At 35.0% G+C, this 26,335-nt stretch overlaps 1 protein-coding gene and 1 long non-coding RNA gene across 3 annotated transcripts; both read right to left on the bottom strand.

The window, feature by feature from the left end:
* Nucleotides 1-571: 571 nt before the first annotated feature.
* Nucleotides 572-1,754, bottom strand: LOC144444603 (uncharacterized). Its single transcript, XR_013481859.1, has 3 exons — nucleotides 1,741-1,754; nucleotides 1,026-1,129; nucleotides 572-603 (listed from the first exon to the last, which is right to left on the bottom strand). It is a non-coding gene; the product is annotated as an uncharacterized LOC144444603 (long non-coding RNA).
* A 3,824-nt stretch (nucleotides 1,755-5,578) lies between these two features.
* LOC144444758 (organic cation transporter protein-like) lies at nucleotides 5,579-16,802 on the bottom strand. 2 transcript variants are annotated; one of them, XM_078134287.1, is made up of 10 exons: nucleotides 16,367-16,802; nucleotides 12,457-12,560; nucleotides 11,582-11,736; nucleotides 11,041-11,212; nucleotides 10,406-10,598; nucleotides 9,900-9,985; nucleotides 7,722-7,930; nucleotides 6,867-6,975; nucleotides 6,553-6,762; nucleotides 5,579-6,152 (listed from the first exon to the last, which is right to left on the bottom strand). In XM_078134287.1, exons 1-10 carry the CDS (start codon nucleotides 16,751-16,753, stop codon nucleotides 6,083-6,085), a joined length of 1,695 nt encoding a protein of 564 aa, XP_077990413.1. In that variant the 5' UTR covers nucleotides 16,754-16,802; the 3' UTR covers nucleotides 5,579-6,082. The 2 variants fall into 2 exon arrangements, with proteins under 2 accessions (XP_077990413.1, XP_077990414.1); XM_078134288.1 differs by lacking the exon at nucleotides 9,900-9,985 and having other exon boundaries at nucleotides 7,722-7,947.
* Nucleotides 16,803-26,335: the final 9,533 nt, after the last annotated feature.

Consider the following 26,335-nt stretch of genomic DNA (forward strand, 5'->3'; position numbering starts at 1 on the left):
ACCCATACGCAGTCAAATGTGTTAGAAACGGCTTCTCATGGCAAGCATTTTGGTATCAAAAACTTCGACATCAGAACATTTTTAGGCGAGTTTCTCCAAAAAAATTAAATTTTCAAACATGAAAGAGCGTCAATTTCGTAACATCGTAGAAATAAAACAGGAGGACTCCTAAGCTAGATATTTAGTGGACAATAAAGTTCAGAATGCATACTTACATGTTGTGCAAGTTGACAAGCTATAACATGTACACCCGTGATCATTCGTAAACGCTTTTATAGATGAAAACTACTATTACGACTGCATAAAATATATTTGTCAACAATTACTATATTTTTCCACACAAATCGATAACATATTTCCTGGTAATACATTTTACACATATTACTATAAAGTGTTAATGGCTGATAATTAAAGACACAAAGCGATTGAAAGTCCTTGTGTTATTTACCTAGAACACAACTCATACAGACAATTCCACCAGTCAGGACAGACATCAAAAACTGTATGATGATATAACTGTAGAAATTTGGTAAGAATGCAATCACCATGTTCAAAACGGTTCCAGACATCAGGCTCAAGTATAAAATGGTTCTCCTACCATATCTAGAAAGTTATATTTTCAAAGATGTATCTCAAACCAGTCTGATATTTTCACTGACGTGTGGCGCAATATTTCAAAATTAAATACAAAATATTTGTATCATAACTATAATTAGTATTTTTCAGTTTGTATTAAATCATGCACATTAATAGTGACAGCTGGATTTTTTTAATAAAATGCATTCTATTGTTAAAACTCACAATTATCAAGTATATATCTGTTTAAAATATATTATTGCATTGGCTAATCATTTTATATATGCATATACAAAGTGAAATTAAGTATAACTTTCTAGAACTCAAGTGTATGAATAGCAAGGTATCGTCTTTTCAATCTAAAACAGAACTATATAATATATAGTTACTATATTATAATCAACAACATGTAGGAAACAATAAAGAATTATAATCAAGATCAATCTTACATATCTGCAAGTTGACCGAGGGGAAGTGTTCCAACTACAACACCAACGCCAGCTGTAGTTTTTGAAAGCTGTTTCAACCAATCTTTTTCACATACCAAGTCAAACTATATGTATACAAGAGTAGATAAACTTAACATATTGAAAATACACAATGACAATAAACGTATTCGTCATTTGTATAGTATCAACCCTGTTTAATATTCATACCACGAATGTTAGTAGTATCATACCTGTTCGAAAACAAGAAATTGCCAATCCAAAGGATAAGACATACTCGATATATTTATCTTGTACCTTCCACAGAACTTGACGAAAACTTCCATTTGTACTTGAACTCAAATACTTTTCGAAAGTAACAAATTACTCCTAAATAAATTAAGACATAGTCAACCATGACTATGTCTTAATGACTATATATATCACCATGACTATATCACCATGACATTAACGCTAAACATGATACTCAATTCTGACAATATCGGTGTAGAAGTCGAGCACTTTTCAATAAGGCCATTCATGTACATACTATGTACACTTCCATTCAGAAAAAATACAATATCCAAAGAAATTGGTGTATTTCACTCGGAATCAAATAAATGGACTGGATGTACTTGTCCCATAAATGTCTGTTGGTACTAACCTTGGACGGTAAAGAGTAGTTTAACAAATGCCATTATTATAGAATGTGATTGATAAAATTATCGTAAAATCCTACCTCCATTATCTGTGTATTCGTAAATGTAGATCTATCATATACCCATCCATTATCACAGTCGACAGCACGTTTCCCATACGAACAATCGTCAACAGAACCGTTGAAAATGGTCATTTCAGGAACATTCACATCATACCTTGCACATGAGTCCCATTCTTGCACGTCATCGTTTGTGCCGTATGGAATGGTGCATATCTTCAATGTTGAATTCTTCTCGAAGATTTGGTTGTCATACACTCTACAATAGTGAGCTGTAGAGACGCTGTAAAATGTGTTACAGAAACTATACCAGGAGTATGGGATAAGTGCGAGGAACATGAAAAATACTTGAGACTTCTGGAATTTGCCAAAGCCTCCAATTGAGTGTAATATGTTGTCAAATTCCATTTTTTGTGATAATGCACACAGAAAAAGTAGTACACAATGTTGGGTACACAGGTGGTTATAACCCTAGATTTGATCCGCTATGTAAATAATGCTAGAGGTTTCAAGCACAATGAGCCTTTTAACCGGGTAGTTTCTAAATATAGTGGTAATTTATGTATATCAGACACAATTGATACAAGAGAAAACATGTCCTCCAGAACACACGCCAAAATTATGAAGTTTACTCTTGTTGTATCTAAGGGACCGGTCAGTTTCTGCGTCCGTGGGGGAAGGGGGGTTCCGGTGGATTGGGAGGAGGGGGGTCACCCTGTTTTTTTAATTTGGCAGTGGGGGGCCACCCTGTTTTTTGAATTGGCAGTTGGGGTTCATGCTGTTTTGAAAATTGTGGATAGGAGTCTCATTGTGTTTTGGATTGTGATGTAAGAAAAAAATCGGCCCCCTCGTTAATGAGGTATTCATATGCAAATTTTGACGTAAACATGAATGGATACGGCCTACACAACAATATATACTCGTTAGTGTTGAAAATTTTTAACATCATTGGAACCATCTGCAACTCCATATGTAAATCTTTAGATTCCGCCAATGAAAAATCATTTTCATAACTTGCCAAATTTGAATTTGTTTAAATTGAATTTAAGTATAACTTTCTTGAATTCAAGTGTATGAATAGAAAGGTAATGGGTAGTTTCTAAATATAGTGGTAATTTATGTATACCAGACACAATTGATACAAGAGAAAACATGTCCTCCAGAACACACGCCAAAATTATGAAGTTTACTCTTGTTGTATCTAAGGGACCGGTCAGTTTCTGCGTCCGTGGGGGGAGGGGAGTTCCGGTGGATTGGGAGGAGGGGGGGTCACCCTGTTTTTTTAATTTGGCAGTGGGGGGCCACCCTGTTTTTTGAATTGGCAGTTGGGGTTCATGCTGTTTTGAAAATTGTGGATAGGAGTCTCATTGTGTTTTGGATTGTGATGTAAGAAAAAAATCGGCCCCCTCGTTAATGAGGTATTCATATGCAAATTTTGACGTAAACATGAATGGATACGGCCTACACAACAATATATACTCGTTAGTGTTGAAATTTTTTAACATCATTGGAACCATCTGCAACTCCATATGTAAATCTTTAGATTCCGCCAATGAAAAATCATTTTCATAACTTGCCAAATTTGAATTTGTTTAAATTGAATTTAAGTATAACTTTCTTGAATTCAAGTGTATGAATAGAAAGGTAATGTCTTTTCAATCTAAAACAGTCAGGAACACAGAACTATATAATATCCAGTTACTTATATTATAATCAACAACATGTAGGAAACAATAAAGAATTATAATCAAGATCAATCTTAAATATCTGCAAGTTGACCGAGGGGAAGTGTTCCAACTACAACACCAACGCCAGCTGTAGTTTTTGAAAGCTGTTTCAACCAATCTTTTTCACATACCAAGTCAAACTATATGTATACAAGAGTAGATAAACTTAACATAATGAAAATCCACAATGAAAATAAACGTATTCGTCATTTGTATAGTATCGACCCTGTTTAATATTAATACCACGAATGTTAGTAGTATCATACCTTTTCGAAAACACAAAATTGCCAATTCAAAGGATAAGACATACTCTATACATTTATCTTGTACTTTCCACAGAACTTGATGTAAGCTTCCATTTGTACAACTCAAATACTTTTCGTAAGTAACAAATTACTCCTAAAATAAATTCAGACATAGCCAGCTATGTATCACACTGAAATTCAAGTTAAATGTGTATTTCATTCTAAACATGATATTCAATCCTGACAATTTTGGTGTAGATACCGAGCACTTTTCAATAAGGCCATGTACATACTATGTACACTCCCATAACAAAACTACCACCATTCAGAAAAAATACAATATCCAAACAAAATGGCATATTTCCCTCTGAATCAAATAAATGGACTGGATATACTTATCCCATAGATGTCTGCTGGTACTATCCTTGGAGGGTAAAGAGTAGTTTAACAACCGTTATTATTAGCTCGCGCAGCGGCAGCGAAGCTGCCGCGTAGCGACTCAGTGACTAGTACGCATGCGCGTCGTATATACTATGCGAAAAAATTGGCGGTTCTCCCAGGGATGCATTGCGGCGCGCAGTGACTACGCATGCGCCTTCCATATACTACGTGCATTCTCCACGCGCGCGCTACCGTATCATCGTATAGCATAGACGACATAACATCACCATGCATTGCAATATTGTAACAGTAGGCCTGTTGGCACGATTATCGTAATATTATAACGAGTATCGAGGCATCACTGTACCTCAAGGATAAATTGTTACACTATTTGGAGGTTTGTTGCACGGCGGTACGCGATACGGACCACTGATGACATAGCGCAGTTTAATTTCCGGGTTGTGGAAGTGTGATTTTGACATTTATATTATCGATAATTGATTTTTTTTACATGTTCTAAAAAGAATAACTACTTTCCTATGTCTGTTGGTACAGTAACTTTCCTAAATCATCGAGTTGAATTGAGAAATCGTGATGTTCGGCAGGTGTCTTTCTGTCTGCAATTACATGGTTTTTGAGTGGGTTTAGTTTCGCTGTTGGAGATGGTGGCGTTGTGCCCTTTGATTATGGTAGCCATGTTTGGCATACAGCTATAACTGACTTTGACATTGTTTCTGTTGAATATTTTGCGTAACTTGGAGTCTGCTGGGAAATGTTTTGGGATTAGGTTGAGGAATCGTTTGGTGTATATATATATATATATATATATATATATATATATATATATATATATATATATATATATATATATATATATATATATATATATATATATATATATATATATATATATATATATATGAAGTGGGTATGGTAAGGTATGTCCAGTACATGAAATGAGCATATTTTATAGGACACACACAAAAAATAAATATCAATCAAACAACTTTATTATCATGTATTTCCAAATTCATCAGTTCACAATTCTTATTTTATTATGATTCAGAGTAGCTTATGTTTTTAACAGAGTTCAACACACCAGTTCAAAATTCTTGCCCAAAAAATTAATTTTGCCCTTTTAGATCAGAATCTATATTCTCATTTGCATAAGGTTGACCATTCCAGGAAGTTACATTGCACATTTAATGAATTGGGCAGTTTCACAGATTGGGTGTAACATACATACATACATACATACATACATACATACATACATACATACATACATACATACATACATACATACATATATACACACACATACGGTGAATAGAAAGGTTTGTCTTTTCAATCTAAAACATTCAGGAAAACAGAACTATATAATCCATAGTTATTTATCTTATAATCAACAACATGTAGGAAACAATTAGGAAACATAATCAAGATAATTAATCTTGATTATTAAAGCTTTCTCTGAAGAATTGTTTCATATAAAATCCTTGGTCATGCTTCTATGGTTTGTTAAGATCGTTAAATGTGTATTAATTAATCAGTGGAATATCACATTATGGTGCAGTGCATATACAAATAGTTAATTAACCAGCTGAGATTAGCGTTTAAAGCCAGAGGTGTTTCTGTTAATTATAAAGTATAAACACTTGTAAAGGACATAAACCACATAAGGTATAACCTATAGCCATCTATCAAATATGTACATGTATTTAAGTCAGCCTTAACTTTCGAGGAGGCTGAATACACAGTATATCAATGTCTGCTAAATTCGACTCCTACTACTTGTCAATGTCAAAAGATACGTGAAGTATTCCCAAGTCATAATAATAACTTAACTCTTGAGTCTTTTTAATTTAGGGTTATCCAACTTAAGATATCACAAAAAAAATAAACGATCAGCTACTTAGTCATATAATACTTAAAGAAAACGTCAATGTTCCGATAAGCCATTTTTAACTTGCATGCTGTATACAACACTTTTGCATACATATTTCGAAGTTATGTCATGGGTGTGCTTATTGTATCATTGAGTAGTAACCTCCTTTCGTTGTTTCTCTCAGATCGTCTCCTATGAAGAGATAAAATAAAGAGAACTTGAATAAAGCAATACTAGGTAACCCACATATAATATCATATCATCATAATGATGATGATAATGCTACCGATAAAAGAGCCGTTTGAATAATGTGCAAAACATGCCAAAAAATAACATCAATCCATCAACACATACAGTCAATCCATCAACACATACATTATGGGAAGGTTGAGTGAAATGGTTTTCTGTACCAGAGACTAAATGATGTATTTCGTCATTACCAATTATACTGGTTACCATTGTTAGAAAATCAAAGATTGTACTATCAAAACATTCATTTGAACAAATATGTCATATTACGTAACATGAAGAGTTGGCAACAATAATGCTTCAGACATAGATTTGTTTAATGGAAAACATCACAACAACTTACAATTTTGATGCCTTTATATTTTGCAATGTTTCTGGAAGGTTGATATTTGAGGTTTCCGGAAGTAACAGTATAAATAAACCAGACAAGACACACAAAACGGCCATTATGATGTATGTTGAAAAATAGTATATATCAATAAGGTATACAATGTATGGAACCACCATTACTCCAATATCACATCCTTCAGATGTTATAGCCGCTCCTGCATTCCTAAAAGACCAATCAAAATGTTGTCATTTTTACTGTGATTTCAATGAATACTGGCAATCGAACAGAATGTGATCATGAATGCATAAAATTTCATATTTGCCTACCTTAGGGTAGTCGGGTATATCTCCATACGCACTGTCGCTGAGGTTAAATGTGCCACTGTTTCAGACATCTTTGCAACAGTAATAATGACAATTTTGATTATCACGTTGCCTGTTTCATCAATAAAAAAATAAAATACAAAATTGAAAACAAAGAATCCTTGTATTACTGAGTAGATGGAACCCTTTGTGTGATCATTATATCTAGATATGTTATTCTAGTCATGAGTTGTAAGGCATATAGGTAACTCTTGCAAGATGTAGCCTTTAGTGTTTCACTCAGGGGGAATCAGTATGCTTTTGACACAGAGCTAGCCCTAGTTCAACTCTAGACTAACAATAACAGAGACACAATAAACACAGCAGGATCCTTTACCCAACCACATTGAATATTGATAATCATTGTTGTTCTTTCACACCACAGTAAACCGGTTTCTAATGAACACATTACACATGTACTTCATAATATAAATAGCTTCAATTTTTTTTGGAAATTCTAACTGATAATCAACAGTTCAACTACTTCTACATCCCCACTGTACACCTCACCATATGATTGTTTCTTTTGCATTTGAGGTTGTCGGAATGTGTGTTAAAATGTCATGTTACATGAGTGAAAACGAACACGACACCACTTAATGAAACAGAACTAAAATTCATATGTGGACGAATTTGATGACCGAGATCAAATTTCGAGGCAGAAATCAAGTGCCTTGTCTATAGGCTTCGAGTTAATTCGAGTTAAAAGATATTCCTTCATACATGATTCCAACTGAGAACCTAGAAAGATAACATTTTAATGAATTTTCTCCTGGGTATGGTATCTAGGATTAGTATGATAAACTAGTACATGTATACCTATGAATGCAGTCGAGAACCATAACACACCAGTTAAAATCATCGTTGTGCACAGTAACCATCGTCTGGGAAGATAGGAAAGTAACCACAATCCTAGCAGAATACCAGGTATCTCCACTAAACATGACAACATATACAGTGTGTATATTTCGCCGCAGAAGTAATTTGAGTTAAAAGATATCCCTCCATACATGATACCAATTGAAAACCTGGAAAGAGAATATTTCTATTTTTGAGAGAGAGAGAGAGAGAGAGAGAGAGAGAGAGAGAGAGAGCGAGAGAGAGAGAGATTGAGAGAGAGAGAGAGAGAAGATTGACAAAACCTACGTGTATTAAAAATACACCAAATCTATGTTGTTTAATTGCAATTTTAATTGAATAATGATTCGTAAATACCTTCATAAAAGTAACAATACATTCATTGTTGAGATGTGACCTTTATCTAGCTCTTTTTGCCTTATTCTAATCTCAATTTAATAGCTGGACACACTTATTCTTACATGTAAAACAGTCGCTTTTCTTTCCCTTCTTAATATTAACTAGATTTCTATGCATACCATTAGAATGTACTTTAAAATAGTGATGATAATAATGTTATTAGCTCCGCTGTCAAAGACAGTCAGCGGAGCTATAGGGGTAGATTCATGTCTGACCTTTGACTGCCTGTTGTCCGTCTGCCGTTCGTCAACTTTTTTGTATTTCAAAAAAAATCTTCTTTTCCAAAACTAATGGGCCTACTGAGCTGGAATTTCGTGTGAAGGTGGCTTAAAATGGCCAGATTTAATTTTGTTCAAGATCATTTCACCAGATCATAAGTATGCAAATTAAGTCAATAATAGGACTTTTTGATAAAAATACTTTAAAGCTCTTCTTCTCTAAAAACAACTCAGCCAATTTAGCTGAAATTTGGTGTGAAAGTGTCTTAAAATGCCAAGATCTAGTTTTGTTGAAGAGAATTTGACTGAGTATAATTATGTATTAAAATTAGATCTAAAGTAGGACTTTTTGATAAAAATAATTTTAAAAACTTCTCAAAAGAAACTACTTGGCCAATTGAGCTGAAATTTGGTGTGAAGGTGTTTTAAAATGGTCAGATCTAGTTTTGTTGAAGGGAATTTGACTGGATCATAAATATGCAAATTAGGTCTGAAATAGTACTTTTTGGTAAAGATATTTTTAAAAAGGTTCATCTTCGAATAACTTGAGTTGAAATTTGGGTTGAGGGTAACTTAAAATGCCCAGATCTAATTTTGTTCCTGAAAATTTGACCGTGTCATAAATACGGATATTAGGTCTAAAGGGCCTATTCAGGAACATAATATGTGACATGGTCTTAGGACAGGAAAACAGTCCCTTACTCTTCCTAACTCCCTAAGCTGTACACATGCAATCCATTGTGCTGCTCTTGTCAGCACACTGGATTATTCAGCAAATATATACCAACATATACCTTTGACAATTTCTCAATTACATGGCTTATTAACTTGGGAAAATGTTAATGGGAATCTTGCCCAAGGATTTAGCTTTTCAGAAACAAACGGAAGCAGCAAGTCTTACCATTTGACCATTATGATTCCATACTTAATATTGTACCTCTGCATTTTACTAATCGAGAAAATGAATCAATAACATAATCATAATACTGGTGTTAAACGGTTTTATAACACATCATCTGCGTGAGTCGTGTTGCGATTGGTCAATGCCCTGTCACGTGGTATGCGTAATTTGAATACTGTTGCCCAGGAAATGACGGTCTATTGCCCCATAGTGCAATAGTTCCATGAATGAAAAGTCGAGTGGAGTATTGCCCGCCCATTGCGCATGCGTGAGCGTCTTCCTTGCAGACGACGGGTCTGTAGTGTCAGGTTTATTATAAAGGTATGAATGAGATGTGTTATAAAACAAATGTCGACTGACCTCTTGTTCGGGCAATAGCATACGTCAGTTCCCCCCTCGGGCCTGTCGATCACCTCAACATCAACCTATTTCCCTTAGGCTTCGCCCTCGGGAAATAGGTTGATGTTGAGGTGATCGACAGGCCCTCGCGGTGAACAGACGTATGCTATTGCCCTCACGGCCAGTCGACATTTGTATAATATCCACTCGTGTAAGCAGGACTATGACATAGATTAGAATGGTACATATATATGAGGGGAGTATAAAAATGCCTATGCTTACATATAGAAACACATATTAATAGTGTTTCTTCTCAGTTCAGAGGATCGAAAAATGTCTACCACTGTAGATCCAACAATCACCCCTATCTGAAATGAAAACACTTTATGAAATGGCTTACAGTTATAATGCAAGATATCTGAGGTGTTTTATTACTACAAACATATATATTAATTGAAATGTTTTTATGTTTTACAAAGTCAATATTAGATTTCAATGCAATGTATTGTTTGTACAGTTTCTAAATAAATACTCTCACAAAACATCACTCTGAATGTAATGTAATTCTTCATGCTAAACTGTACTCACACTAACACAAACACACACATCCATCCACACACAAACACACACACACACACACACACACACACAATCAAACACATACATACATACATACATACATACATACATACATACATACATACATACATACATACACACATCCATTTACACACACACACACACACACACACACACACACACACACACACACACACACCATGACCTACCCTTTCTGTGCTAGCATTTGCCATTTCTTCCTTGCTGGTATTTTCAACCTTTTTTCCATTCGTACTGTTCTGACTCATGATAATTTCACATTCGTAAGTTTTGTTATTCCAGCGAGCTATTTCCCGGATTACTTTACCAGCTTCTTCTGTTCTTTCTTTTTGAATTAGCCATCTTGCAGACTCCTTGATTATCCTGTATTCATGTGAAATAAGATGAATGCTTGATTACCAAATGATTAATATGTAAAAGGTTGAATGATTGCATTACACAATTCAAACTATATGAGACTTTTTAAGTCATTTCCATATGTCTGCACAGATCAAGTTTGTAGTTTGTGATCAACAATGAATGACATGTTAGTTTTTCCTTTGAAAAATATATTAGCAAAACTGTCTAATATGGGCCAAATTTCCCAAACTCTAACTTGCAATAACTGTACCAAATGTCATGTTATACCAATTTATATGTACACAGACGACAAAAACGCACACGCACACGCACATGCACACGCAGGCACACATGTACAACCACACATGCACATACCTCACAATTGTTTCCTTCTCCTTACAAAAGGATGGCCCAACTTTTTAACTGTTATTCAGCAAAGAGTATTTTAATAGTATCCTCAACTTACCAATAGTATGGGATGTAGATGAGAGAAGTGAGAGCTATCACAAGTTGAATCTTTCTCCAGTCACCATGGCAACCAATTGATATCACTCCCACAATTGCACCACCGATAGACCACCCAATCTTGACGATGGTTACTGCCATCGGTCTGTATTTTGGAGACACTATTTCCGCCACTTTAATACAATAAAATTCATATAAAGTACACAACTATGCGAAATAAAATACAATACAATGCAATACCATACAATGCAATGCAATACAGTGCAATACAATACAATACAATACAATACAATACAATACAATACAATACAATACAATACAATACAATATATGCGTACCAGCATAATTGCATGCGTTCATGTGTGCGTACGTACGTACAATAGTTTATTACGACTGAAAACATATATTTGCCAACATTTATGATATTATTCTACAAAATTGGCAACACATTTCCGGGTAATACATTTTACACATATTAGTATAAAGTGTTAATGGATGATAATTAAAGATGAGGAACGGTTGACAGTCCTTGTGTTATTTACCTAGAACACAGCTCATACTGTTAATTCCAGCAGTCAGGGCAGACATCAAACACTGAACGATGAGAACACTGTAGAAATTTGGCAAGAATGCAATCACCAAGTTCAAAACTGTTCCAGACATCAGGCTCAAGTATAAAATGATTTTCCTACCATATCTGAAAAAAGTTATTTTTTTCAAAAAATATAATATTTTATTTCAAATCAGTCTGATATTTTCGAAATATTTCAAAAAGTAAATATCAAATGAAATATATATTCTTCACTATGACACATTTGTACCATAACTATAAATAATATTATTTTTTTACTTTGCCATAAATTATGCAGATTAGTAAGGAAGTTGACTTCCAATAGAAGTATTCTATTATTCTCATCTCGTCAAAACTTAATGTTCATCTTAAATAAAACTCAGAATGACAAAAAAGTAGCTGTTTGAAAAACGAAATTCCATTGGTTAATGGTAAAATTAAGTATAACTTTCTAGAAATTAGTATGTATGAATAGAAAGGTATTGTTTTTTCAATCTAAAACAGTCAAGAAAAAAATATGTATATAATATTTGGTATCTTATATTAGTATCAAGACGTGTCGGAAACAATAGGGAACTTGCAATCCAGACTGAGCATGCTCAGACTCAAAGGACTCTGGGATTATCTGTGGTTATCGTAATACCTAATCTGGAGCTACCAATAAAAAACCTCCAACAATTTTCAGGGTAACTAAGAATTGATCATTCGTGGTTGCAAACAATGTAACAGTATTGTTTACACTATACCAATTCATTAGTATTTATTGTCATATTTCCCATGATGCAACATTCAACATGGCGGGTTTGCAAGTTCCCTATTAGGAAAGATAATCAAGATAACTCTTACACATCTGAAAGTAGACCGATGGGAATTGCTCCAACCACAATACCGATGCCAGTTGTAGTCTTTGAAAGCTGTTTTAACCAATCATCTTCACATACCAAGTCAAACTATATGTAAGCAAGAGTAGCTACACTTAAACCTTAAAACCTTAAAACTTAAACGATATACAGTTTGTACTACTTTCTGGTACCATTCACAGCAGACGAAAACTTGCATTTGTACAAGTCAAATATTTCTAGCCAGTATCAAATGGCACCAAATAAATTCATACGTAATCAACTATGTGGCACCCTGAAATTCAAGTTTAATTTGATATTTCATTCGAAACGCATGATGTTTCAATCCTGACAATATGGACGTAGATACCGGGCACTTTTATTCCTTATTATTCCCATGTAATGTTAATACTCTGCGTGTTACGATATACTATCATACCTGCTCAAAAACACGAAATTGGCATTGCAAAGGATGCGATATGCTCATTATATGTATCTGGTACCTTCCACAAATTTGTCGAAATTTAAACATGCCTTTGTACTACTCAATATACTTCTCTTAAGTTACAAAATACTCCTAGTAGTAAGCTAATAAGCTTTCTCAACCCTTCAAACACCACTCAGCCTAACTACCATTTCTGTTTTGGAAAATAACTTTATATTCACTTTATATTAATCATAGCTAAACTTGAGTTGATCTGTTCGACAGCCTACATTTACAGAGCACCACATGTTGTAAAGATCAAGTTCGTTGCATATTCCTTTCAGTCTGTTGATAGTGGTAACATTAAACCACGAATTGTGAGAAGTGTGTTGCACCAGCTGTATTCTTTAATATTAAGAAATATTCACACTATGATTAAATTCAGCCACATCTGTTCCTGTTTATACTACACACAACACATTACATTATTAAAACAATATGCAAACTGAATGCCTCTCGTAAGCTTAATGAATTTTCAGTTAATAAATGGTTGTTGGCCTTCATTGTTGATATACTGTAAATTCTTAAATCATAATAGTATGTACAATGTCGGAATAGATAGACAATGGTATGCAAAAAACATCAATTCAGCCTTAGAATTGTCAGGATTCCCAAAAACATCAAACTATTTTTTAATTATAAAACTGTAAACTATGGCAACCTATCAAATTGGTGCCAATACCAAACCACCAGCCCACGTCCTCAGTTTGCGCACATATATGATGTGCGCCAAGTCAGATGAGATTGTTGTGTATGCAGTGGCACTGTTTCCAAAAAGTCAGTGTACATGGTGTAACGTCTTCTCTCAGCACTGGAACAATACTTAACAAAAATAACAGAACCGTGTTCATTGACTGAAATTTGTGAATTTCATTGCTGTAAATGATGATTTTTGAGTGCTACTGGTTTCGAATTTAACATGTGAATCTGCCTGCAATCATGTCATTGTATTTGCAGTAAGGTTTGCGATCAAGTCGCTGTGCCTGCAATTACACCATGTTGGACGCATCGGGTACAAGGCTGTAGGCCGCTGTACTGTAACGTTTTAGCCGATGCACTTGTCAAAATCAACGTGCATAAGTCCCGGTTGAAATTGGCAATTTACATGCAAGGAGGTATTTTTTACTTGTTATTGGTTATAACCAAATTTGCCGAGTTTGATTGGTTTTGTACAACAACACAGCTGAGAGATCATGTCACGTCACGCGTCAGTCATTGCACAGAGGCCTACTAGCTATGTCTCATTTGCATATGTAAAGACACTCTTCTGTAATCAACGTTCCTGTCAATCTTCTTTACGTATGCAAATCCTTGTACATAAACATTCAGGAATGAAACCATATAAAACACACATCGCGTTAGAGTTCATGTCATTTTTTTCATTTCAAATTTATTAGTGGAAAAAATAAACGATTTTCAAAAATGATGGAACATATCATGAAGCTTCATAATGAGCAAAAAAAGGCCAAAATTCACCAACGAACCTGCATCTCATCCAGGTCATATTAACAACAAATACGAAAACAAGACTGCGAAAAACCAACCAAGGATAATAAGTCTAGGATTTTAATTTCTGTAAGACGTCAGCAATGGAATTCCATTGAAACATGTACTGTCAAACAATTCAAACAACTTACCAAAACAAAGCGAATAGCAACACCATGTAGAATCACCTATCGGTTGCCTCCCCCAACCAGTAAACTTCAAACAAATGTGGAGCACTAAAAGAAAACTTTGCTGACCTCGACTATCTAACACCGTTTTTAATAACAAACTTCTTATGAAAGCCGGTAAAGAATCGAGATCCACTTGTGATTTTATAATTTGTCTGGAGAAGATATACCCTTCACCTCTTCTGTGATTGCCCTACACTTAAACCACTGTGGAACTACATTTGTACGTCTTCAATTTAATACACATATACAAAATAGCGAACGCTGAACGTACAAATACATTTAATCGTGCTAAGCACCTAATCTACACATTCCTGGACAAGATGGACAGATGCACGCACACCATCTTTAATTAAATCCTTTCGCTAGCACTGTTTCTATAGCAGGCGACAAATCTACCAAAACCAATACAAGACTGGACCTCATTAATTACTACAAACACCAGGTTAAAAAGGAAAATAAGTTTTGAACACTGACGACATCAACACAACGAAGATTTCTTTATGTTTAATATGATCTTTGGGCAAAATAATGTCCTTACTAAATTGACAGAAGACGAACTGATTTACGAAGTGACCTTGGATGACACACAAACAAACTGCACCCAAACGCACTAGCGGATTAGTTTACTTAAATATAAAGCATAGTATAATGTAAGACCCGCCGGGTCATTCACTAGACCATGACGTATTTCTATGAGAGTATAAGATCTGCTGGACAATAAGAAGTCTCACTCGTGTTTAACTCGAATACATGTGCAATCATGAGTCATCCCACTGAGCAATTGCAACCCCGGGGGTACTCCCACCTATCGGGTATACCTATATGTGCCGCCCTTTGGGATAGGGTTTTTCACCCTCTGTCTAAAATGGAGACTGTCTTTTTAGAGCTAATGAGTCTAAAATGGGGTCCACTTTTCACAATTTTTTATTTTGTTTGGTCTAAAATGGGTCCTGGACTTTAATGAATTCTCGGCTAGTTCGGAATTTCCGGGAATTTCCCCGGGAATCGGTGACTATGAGATAGCATGCGCACCCCCTGAAATTATTGTTCTTATATATCGCCCCACAATGCATTGTTACGTTAACTACGCATGTGCAGCACTCCATTCATAATTCAACATTTGTCTAAGAAATTGAAAGGAATAAAATGAGGTATTGGTTTTGGGTCTAAAATGGGGTCTGGGGTTGACAGCATCGGCCACACACCCCTACCAGACCTGGCCAGTAGTACACCCCCCGTTGCAACCAATTAACTGGAATTAACTTGTGTACTGCTGAGGGTAGCGCGATAATACGTATGTCAGTGTGTGAGGTGATGACTTTCCTTTTGAGGACATTTCACTATCTACCCGACACAATGACTATGCAATATAACACAATGACAAACATGAAACGAACTTGGCCTTTACAATATGTGGTGCTTTGTAAATGTAGGATGTCGAACAGATCAACTCAAGTTTAATTGTGATTGATATAAAGTAAATATAAAGTAATTTCCAAAGCAGGCATTGAAGTTAGGCTGAGTTGTATTTTAATGGTTGAGAAAGCTTATATGAAAAAAGGTCCAAATCCACCATTTATCTTAATACTCTCCTAATACATCCAGACATAGTCAACTATGTGTCACCCTGAAATTCAAGTTTAATTTGGACGTACTTGTCCTATGAATGTCTGATGGTACTGCCCTTCAAATATAAACGGTACTTTAACAAACGTCATTATCATAGAATTTGAGTGACAATTATCGTAAAATCCTACCTCCATTATCTGCGTATTCGTAAATGTAGATCGATCATATACCCATCCATTATCACAGTCGATAGTACGTTTCCCATACGAACAATCGCCAAAAGAACCGTTGAAAATGGTCGTTTCAGAAACATTCACGTCATACCTTGCACATGAGTCCCATTCTTGTACATCATCGTCTGTGCCGTATGGAATGGTGCATGTCTTCAAGGTTGAATTTTTCTCAAAGACTTGGTTGTCATACACTCTACAATAATGAGCTGTAGAGACGCTGTAAAACGTGTTACAGAAACTAAACCAGGAAAATGGGATAAGTGCGAGGAACATGAAAAACACTTGAATCTTCTGGAATTTGCCAAAGCCTCCAATTGAGTGTAATATGTTGTCAAATTCCATTTCTCATGATAATGCGCACACAGAAAAGGTAGTCGGTCGATACACAGCACTGGTACAGGCCACGTAGGTCAGTGTGTGGGGTTATGACTTTCGTTTTAGAGGACGTTTCACTATCTACCCGACATAATGACTATGCATTATAATAACACAATGACAAACCTGACATGAACTTTGACTTTACAATATGTGGTGCTTTGTAAATGTTGGCTGTCGAACAGACCAACTCGAGTTTAGTTGTGATTACTATAAAGTGAATATAAAGTGATTTCCAAAACAGGCATTGAAGTTCGGTTGAATGGTGATTTAATGGTTGAGAAAGTTTATATGAAAGAAGGTCCAAACCCACCCACCTTAATACTCTCCTAGTAAATCCAGACATAGCCAACTATGTGTCATCCTGAAATTTAAGTTTAATTTGGACGTACTTGTCCCATGAATATCTGCTGGTGCTGCCCTTCAAACATAAACGGTACTTTAATAAACGTCATTATCATAGAATTTGAGTGATAATTATCTGCGTACAGGCTAGGTACAGGCCAGGCATCAACTGATTCTTTTTTATTCACATTCAGATCAAAAGATATGAATCCGTCATTATATTTGGTGCAGCTTTTCGATTATTGCCAGGTTATTTATCCCAGCGACTCCCCATTAGTTAGCTGTTTTCAAAGTCTCCATGCAACCAGTGTCTTCTGGTCTTGGAATCAGATTTGTCACATTAATTTCATTCAGGAAAAACACGTTTTGCCAACTGCAGGCACTTTTAGAATGTTGCACATGACACACACACATGTGGGAAAGTAGTCACATTTCGTGCAGTTTCAGTATTTATTGATAACACAGACCGTTTTGCACAACTAAACTATACCATTGCAATATGTTTGGGGCAAGAATGTATGAAAATGGCTTGGCTAAATCAAGTGACAGTTGCTCGTTCAAGAACAAAATGGGATATTAGTCCAAGTGCAACCTGGCTGTTGAACATTATCTTGGTGTACTTTTTTTGGAGCAGACTTATTTTCATGTTCACATTCAAGCTATCACAGAATGACTGAATGATGACTGCCTGTCTGTCTGATGATTGCAGTGAAAACTGCTGAACAGCATAAATGTTTTGATATACTAATAGCTATTCACTGACTGTCTCAATTCCGCTCAAGAATTTATTCTCCAACTCGAGACTGTTGTTATAATCATATGTCTACTTTTCTCCGACTTGAGTTTTTTTGTTGATGCTGTTTTTGACGTGCAGTGAATGTTAATTTCAATATGATCCCAGTGCCAACTTCACGTACATGATTCACTCTATCACTCGTGTAGAGAAGGCTGGAAGGGGTGCAGAGCATGACTGGTAAAGAACAACTGTGATAGCTCATTGCGCTGTGAGCCCCCATTGTCTACACTTCGATCGCGTGGAACGTTTACAATGGTTGTTACTCAGTGCTCAGCCGAGGTAGCTTTATTGAGAACTCTGACTCAGTTCAGTACCTTTCTACCAGTCGGGTTAGCCTGTCCTCGTTTGCAGCTCGTCTGTTACTGTTTAAATTTCGTCAACCCATCCTCCCTCCCATTTTCACAAATGTTTAGGAGGGTTATTTCCTTTCAACCTTTTGATATAGTTTACACATATATGTACTATTCCAGGTATGTCATTATCAACATAGTAGTGGCCCTTTTGGCAGCTCACCACTAATAAAAAAGGTGTTCCTGCCTCAGACTGCCAACCCCTGGGTTAGTGGGATTTTTCGGTTTCCTTCTAACAATATATACAATTAAAACATCATAACATTAATCATAAATGGTAATATGAATCTTGAAATGAAATAATTGGGAGAAAACGCATTATAGTGCAAGGCAATGGCTTGATTTTCGCCCATTTCTTTAGATAAATAGATAAATAGGATATATCACTTTCCAGTTCCGTTGTGCCAGCAATCGTGAGGCACCAGTCACTGTCAAAATGACAATACACCACCAGAACCTCTTTGAAAACCACTGTACCTTTATGTAAAATTTAGCTTCCTGTTTTAAAGACAGCATTTACAGTTTAGGACAAATTTACATCATTGATGGCACTACTATTTAACAATCTCTGTATGTATCATAATTTCATTTGTAAATTTCCACTTACTTGTAGTTATATCATGTCTTCAACAATTACGCAACTAAATTTGTAGTTTGGGCCGATGGCCTTGAATGTACAAAAGACTACACCAAATGTCTTTTGGTCAAAAACTTGATTAATTGACAAATAAGAGTTGAATCTAACTACCAAAGTATCTGCAAACGTACTGGCATTGCTTATTACCTGCATTAGCCTGGTATCGTGCAGGTTAGATAAAAACAACATTGTCTAGATATCCACCATCCTTGGATTTACATTCGAATTGCTTATATTTAAAAGCATATCTCAAAACTTTTTATAGTTTGCTATCGAAAATAACATGGTCCCAATACTTCATGCTACTGTTTCCGGCAAACAAACATGGAATATGCCAAATTGTCCCTGAATGACGTTAGTAGGCACATTGTATGACATCCATAAGGATATTGTACAGACAAAGTATTGTTTCATTCTAGCAATATATACAATTAGAACATCATGACGTTAATCATATAGGGTAATATCATGGAATGAAATAATTTGAAGAAAACGCATTATAGTGCAAGGCAATAGCTAGCTTTTCGCCCATTTCTTTATGTAGGAAAAATCACTTTCCAGCAATTCGGCGTTTGCAGTTTAGGACAAATTAACATCATTGATGACATTACTATTTAACAGTCTCTGTATATTCATAATTCTAAAAACGTAGAAACACCGACAACAAATAGTGAACATTATTGATATGTGGAACCATATTTGATGAGTTAAGCAAATGTGTACTTTGTCCTGAATTCTGCACTATTACACTTGCAAGTTAATTTAATTCAGAATTAGCAAAAGTGATAACCAGTACAACAATTTTACATTGCTGCTGCAATACATACTCTTATAAAATAATCTTCAGTGATTTATACAAGCTAACACAGAATTACTCAAAGAAAGTACCATGATCAGTATCCTAATTGAAGTGGTCTTGGCAATATTCATATTTCTCAGGAAGTGGATGAAGATATCATTTATTACTTTATGAGTGATTACTGTGAGTCATTTAGTAGTGATCTCCTTTCGTTACTTTTCTCGTTCAATCGACACCTATAAGAGAAAACAGCAATACATTATGTGAAGTAATTCTAATCAACTCGGCTATAATATCTTGGCATGACAATGCTATAGTAAATTATAAGTCGCTACAACTTTACAAATCGACAAAACATTCCAAAAATCAAGCCAAACAGTCAAACAAGATTTACAATTCCACGAAACGTGCAAAAAAGTTTCGGTATATATATATCAATGAAGTAATCATGGAAAAGTGTTATGAAGTAAATTTAAATTTCTTTATCAGCAATGTGTGTGTGTGTTTACTCATGTGTGTAAAATTATTATTGGAAAGCCAAAGACGATATTACATGTCAAAAATAACTTAATTGAATGCTATATTAATTGGAGATTAAACAACAATGGTGGCTACGGACATTGACTTGTTTAATATAAAGGAAACGACACAACAACTTACAATTTTGATGGCTGTACATTTTCCAATGTTTCTGGAAGGTTGATATTTGAGGTTTCCGATAGTAACAATATAAATATACCAGACAAGATACTCAAAACGCCCATAATGATGTATGTTGAATAATAGTATATATCAATGAGGTATACAACGTATGGAACCACTATTAGTCCAAAATAATATCCTCCAAATGTAATACCCATTCCAACGCTTCTATAAGAGATATGAAAACGTACAGTGTTTCAACATATAAACTGATACAAATCACGCACAAAAGATATCCATTCGAGGAATTAGATATTTGCCTACCTCAGAGTAGTCGGGTATATCTCTATACATACTGCAGATATGACAGAAAATGCAATCGTTACACACATCTTTGCAAGAGTAATGATCACAATTCTCAAAACTCCGTTATCTGACAATTTAAAAAAAAATGTAAATACAAAGAAGGTTAACGCATAGCAGAATAGCCGATAGCTAATAATTTCTTATCAACTGATGAATACATATCTTGAAGTCAGCCAAAAAAGTCATATATATAGATACAGATATAGATATAGAAATATATATATATATTTTATCAAGATTTCAACACCAGACATTCATTTAGTTATCTATCAATCAATATAATGATACGTCTATAACTGAATCGTCACACAAAACATGCTAATTTATGTATGATAAAGCAAACCATACATCCTACACGAAACACACAAGTGAGCATTTCTCTTCTTAAAATTCCGTATCTTGACAAATCCGTATACCTATGAATGCAGATGAGATCCAGAAAGCACCAGTCAAGGTCATTGATGTGCATAACAACCATCGTCTGGGCATATAGTTGAATAACCACAACGCGAGCAGATTAGCAGGTATTTCCACTAAACATGACGACATATATAGCGCGTATACTTTGCCGGAGAAGTAATTTGAGTTAAAAGACATGCCTCCATACATGATACCAACTGAAAACCTGGAAAGAGAATAATCTAATATTGAGTTTTCTTCTGGGTATGGGCTATACTACATTAGTCTAAGAATGGTCAACGGAGTAATATCAATGAGACTTGGGCCATTAATTTGGATGTTTAATTAATAAGACTGCTTTTACAATTTCATCTTATAAAAAACTATGTGAACCAACATGGACAGAGCCCGATTATTGCAAAACATGAGTAAAGGTTCTTTACTGCATATAAGAATTTAATTTGTCAACAAACTAGGCAAACAGAGGTTATCACTATGTAAATCCAGGCTATGCATACGTCTGTCGCTTCCCTACATATTGAAACTTAATTAAATAGTTAGATTACTTGCGCTTACTTTTGATTTTAAATGGTGACCTAAATCTACCCAGTTATTTTACAAGTCACTTGCTTTAAAATATGTTTTATGTTATTTTTTGAGGGGTTGGGTTGCTTCATACTGTTTTCTGAAGTAGAAAAACATATCAAAGTTGTTTTATTAATCCAAATACCTAAATAAAAACATAAAACATCCTTCTACATTTGATTTCTTTAAAGGGGATGGGGTAATTAGTTCGAATTTTATATCTAAAAAAAAAAAAAATTTGATCATGGCTTACTACTTGAAAAATCAGTGTCACACAACAGATGCCAAGTCCTTATTTACAGTTCAACGAATTGCAAAATCATAATAAATGACGTGCAAAATGTTTGTTATTACATGTACAACAAACATTTTTACACATTTGTTGGCTTTTTTGCAATGTATTAAATGACAAACATAGACTTAGACAATGTTGTTTAACATTTATACCATGATAAAATAGTTTTATCAATTAAAAATCCAAAATAAATACCCCAATTCTCATCCATGTGACCACTTTAAAGCCTGGTTAAAGTTAAAAAAACAAAAACATTACATAAACCTGTACATATTGATTACAACTCCCTCAGTCAACTTGTTTGAAAGCTTTCTATTAAATTGAAAAAGGAAACAATTACGTAATTATTTGTTTGTTTTATGAAAGTAATACTAAATTACTTCGATAGCAAAACATAATTTTGTATAGTGAAAAATCTTTGCAAATCAGTGCCTGATAGAAATATTCTTGGAAGGGACATACTAATAAACTGTATACGTTATGTACACAATTTCATTTCAGTTCCTCATAACAGTAGTTAACAATTTGACTATTATGCATAAATATCCTACTTTGTCGGGCCAATTACCGGGCCCTATTTACGTTCTTTAACCTTGAAAGATTAAAAAAACACATTGCTATATGAAATGCAATATACCCATCTCTTGTTTTTACAAGACAGGGGTCATAAATCGATGGATACGCATGTCGAGTCAATATTTTACTGCGATATAACAATATCTTTGCTTACGTATAAAAACACATATTGAAGGTATTTATTCGCAATTCAGGTGATCGAAACAGATCCAATGCAGTCATTCCCTTGGCTTCCCCTATCTGAAATGTTAAACCAAAAGGATAAGCAACAAAATAAATTACATTTGTATTCTATTAATATCGTGTTTAAGAATAAGTTTAAAATCATACGATTCATTTCTCAAAGCTATAACCTATAGCTGTGGTGACTAATTATATGATACGTGAAACATCGACTTGGCGATTATACATTTACGTTTCGTATAAATAGTAAAGTTTGAAAGGAACTCTTGTTCTCTCATATCTCTCTTTCGAAAGAATAGGCGGTCTATATATGTCTAATAACCACACACACACACACACACACACATACATACATACATACATACATACATACATACATACATACATACATACATACATACATACATACATACACACACCTTTTCTGTGTTAGCATTTTCAACTTCTCCTTTGGTAGTATTTTCACATTCTTTACCAGCTTCACTTGTATGTGGCATGTCAAGTTCATATTCATAAGTTTTGTTATTCCAGCGAGCTATTTCCTGGATTATTTTACCAGCTTCTTCTGTTCTTTCTTTTTGAATTAGCCACCGTGCAGACTCCTTGATAAGCCTTTATTCGTGTGAAATAAGATGAATCTTACTAATCTACTAAAGTGTCAATATGGATTATAACTGGGTTGGTTATTTTAAAATTTCAATTTACAAACAACTTTACTATTTTTGTACTTGAAAAACAAGAACGTAAAATAACATATATACCAAGTCCTCTTTTGCAACCCAATAAATTGCAAAAAGCTGTAAAATGTGTACCAAATATTTACTATTGTACATACAATAACAAACATATCATATACATATTTATTTAATGTTTTGCAATTTATTGAGTTACAAACAAGGACTTGGCACAAATGCATATGTTATTTCACATTCTTTTTTCAAGTAGAAAAACATAGGAAAGTTGTTTTATTAATTAAATATCCAAAACAGATACTCAATTCGCATCCATATTATGGCCACTGTGAATACATGACAATATTTTCCATACAGATGTTAACGGGTCCCTAACATGACTTGACCAAATTCCAGTTGCCAATCCTGTATATAAATATTCATACTTAACTTAGTGATGCCATATTGATAAAAGGATATTACTAGAGTTTGTTATTCATTGAGAAAATTTGACAGACAGGCAGACAGACAGACAGACAGACAGACAGACAGACAGACAGACAGACAGACAGACCTATAATATTACCTCCTAATTCGATGGATAAAACCTGAAATCCCAACTCACTGAGTGTGTTATTTCCTCTATTGTTTAAACTTTTACTATTCTAGAAACTTACCAGTGGTACGGGATGAAGACGAGGCATATTAGTGCAATCGCTAATTGAACCTTTCTCCAGTCGCCATGCCAACCAATTGACATCACTCCCAGTGTTGTACTACCAACATCCCATCCAAACTTACAGACGATTGTCACAAAAGATGTGTATTTTGAAGACACTATTTCCACCGCTTGAGCATCACAGAAAGAGAGGGCGGACAGACAGACAGACAGACAGACAGACAGACAGACAGACAGACAGAGACACAGAAAGAGACATAAGGAGACAGGTAGAGAGACAGAACTTTTCAATATTAATTCAACTATTACTACAGAACTTATGATTCACGTGATTATAAAGTACGACAATCTACAGTATGATACGTGCAACAACTGCATTGAAATAGAACATTTGCACAATACAGTTGCAATCTTTAAAGTCGGTTGTATATGTGGAAATTCTACATTATGTTGGTAACTAAATATGTACTACCAGTGTCATAAATTCATTTTTAAAAAGTACAATTTAACAACCTTCTGAGTGGTATTTACCTAGAATATTAGACACACAGTAATATCCACCAGTCAGGAATGACATCAAAAACTGGATGGCAATATAACTGGAAAAGGTGGGTAAGAATACCATCACAAGGTTCAAAACTGTCCCAGACACCAGGTTCATGTACATCGTGGGTTTCCTACCATATCTGGAAAATGATATGACAAAAAGGAATGGTGTAAGCATTACCTACTTCGAAAAATGTGGACAGGTACACAAAACTTTTGAGTTTTTTCCACAGACATTATTTGTTATTTGTGGAACTTACCCTACTAGCATATTTAGATTTCCTATTCTATGAACTAAGACATCGTTGATTTTATACTTTACGGGCTTAAGATGTAAAGTAAAAAAAGGGTACATTCAGTTTGTTTCAATACCTAGAATTCTCAGTACCTGCAATAGCATTTGATTCATGCTGGACTGTCAAACTAGCGGGTTTTCACCTAAGCACTTATACTATCAACTATGATCCCCTCGTTAATGAGATATTCATATGCAAATACGGACGTTAACCTGAAAGGAACACGACCTAAACAACAATACAGACTCATTAGTCTTTTGACAATATTTAACGTCATTGAAACCATCTGTAATTCTATATGCAAATCTTTAGATTCCACCAATCAAAAATTGTAGCATTGCTCAGACACTGCAACAGTAGCTGGCGGTTTTAGAAGCAGGAGTTCTCTCAACTTGAGAACATTGTAGCGTCATTGGCTAACGTTGATAGACTCTGGCATGCAAATTATAATGAGATGTCCATTGAAATATTGAAGTATCAGGTTAAACCATCCTTAACGGACAACAAACTTTGCACTCTAGCTAGACAAAGAGTAGAACTGTGTTGATTGGCCCTTAAGGGCATTTAGAGACTTCTCTCTTAGATCCAATATTTTACTAACTTAATAATTAGAAAGTACGAACCATGAAAAATAAAAGGTCGAAATGTTCACGGAAACAAACCGTTAATCCTCATTCGACATGCGTTCGTAGGTCGCCCAGCCTGGTTGCTTTCAAAGTGGAAGTGAAGAACGGTAATGGTGCTACTTATGTTCTGCTTTAATACCATGAATTTGACAAGACATTGTTTTGTGGCAACCATTATTTGGGTACATGGAAGTTAAATTTAGCCTCTAATTTTTCCCCCACTTTCAGTTTGAACCGCCTGCATGGGAGTTGGAATTCCGAGCAAATTGGGGTATAGCCTAACGTAAGAGTTACGGATGGACAACATTAGGGGGCGCCCCGAGGCAGTATGGCCTGCGCAGTTTCCCCGACATCACTTCGATCGTTAAAGGAGATACGTTTGCAACGTCGGACGATTTGGTATATAGAAATCCGAAAGAATTTATTGCGGGAGAAGTTCACAAGCACGTACCTTACTGGAACGAGTTGACTGAATGTATTCATGATGGATCTGGTATTGTAGACTGGATAAACAATAAAATTATGATTTCAAAGTATTTTGTCCCCTTTGAAGGAGAGTTCAAGGGTATCAAATATGCTCATGAAAAGCCTTCCCCAAGAGCTTTCCAGAACAACCCCACGTGCCAACAACATGGCTCATTTATTGCTGAGACTATTGCTGATAGAATAAAATCGGGGGCTGTGTCGGTATGGGGTATAGTAGGACGTGATCCACCCCCTTACATAGTAATGCCCATTACAGTGGAACCAACGAAACC

Source organism: Glandiceps talaboti, chromosome 13, assembly GCF_964340395.1.
Source record: "Glandiceps talaboti chromosome 13, keGlaTala1.1, whole genome shotgun sequence".
In the NCBI taxonomy this organism is placed as follows: domain Eukaryota; kingdom Metazoa; phylum Hemichordata; class Enteropneusta; family Spengelidae; genus Glandiceps; species Glandiceps talaboti.

What these genes read in the sequence shown, in the direction of transcription:
- LOC144444758 (XM_078134287.1), bottom strand. Translation starts at nt 16,753, where the DNA reads ATGGAATTTGACAACATATTACACTCAATTGGAGGCTTTGGCAAATTC. An exon ending in CAGTATGAGCTGTGTTCTAG is followed by an intron (nt 11,213 to 11,581) that starts GTAAATAACACA and finishes ATTGTATTAAAG; the next exon opens with TGGCGGAAATAGTGTCTCCA. An exon ending in ATTAATATGTGTTTCTATAT is followed by an intron (nt 7,931 to 9,899) that starts GTAAGCATAGGC and finishes TTCTCTTTCCAG; the next exon opens with GTTTTCAATTGGTATCATGT.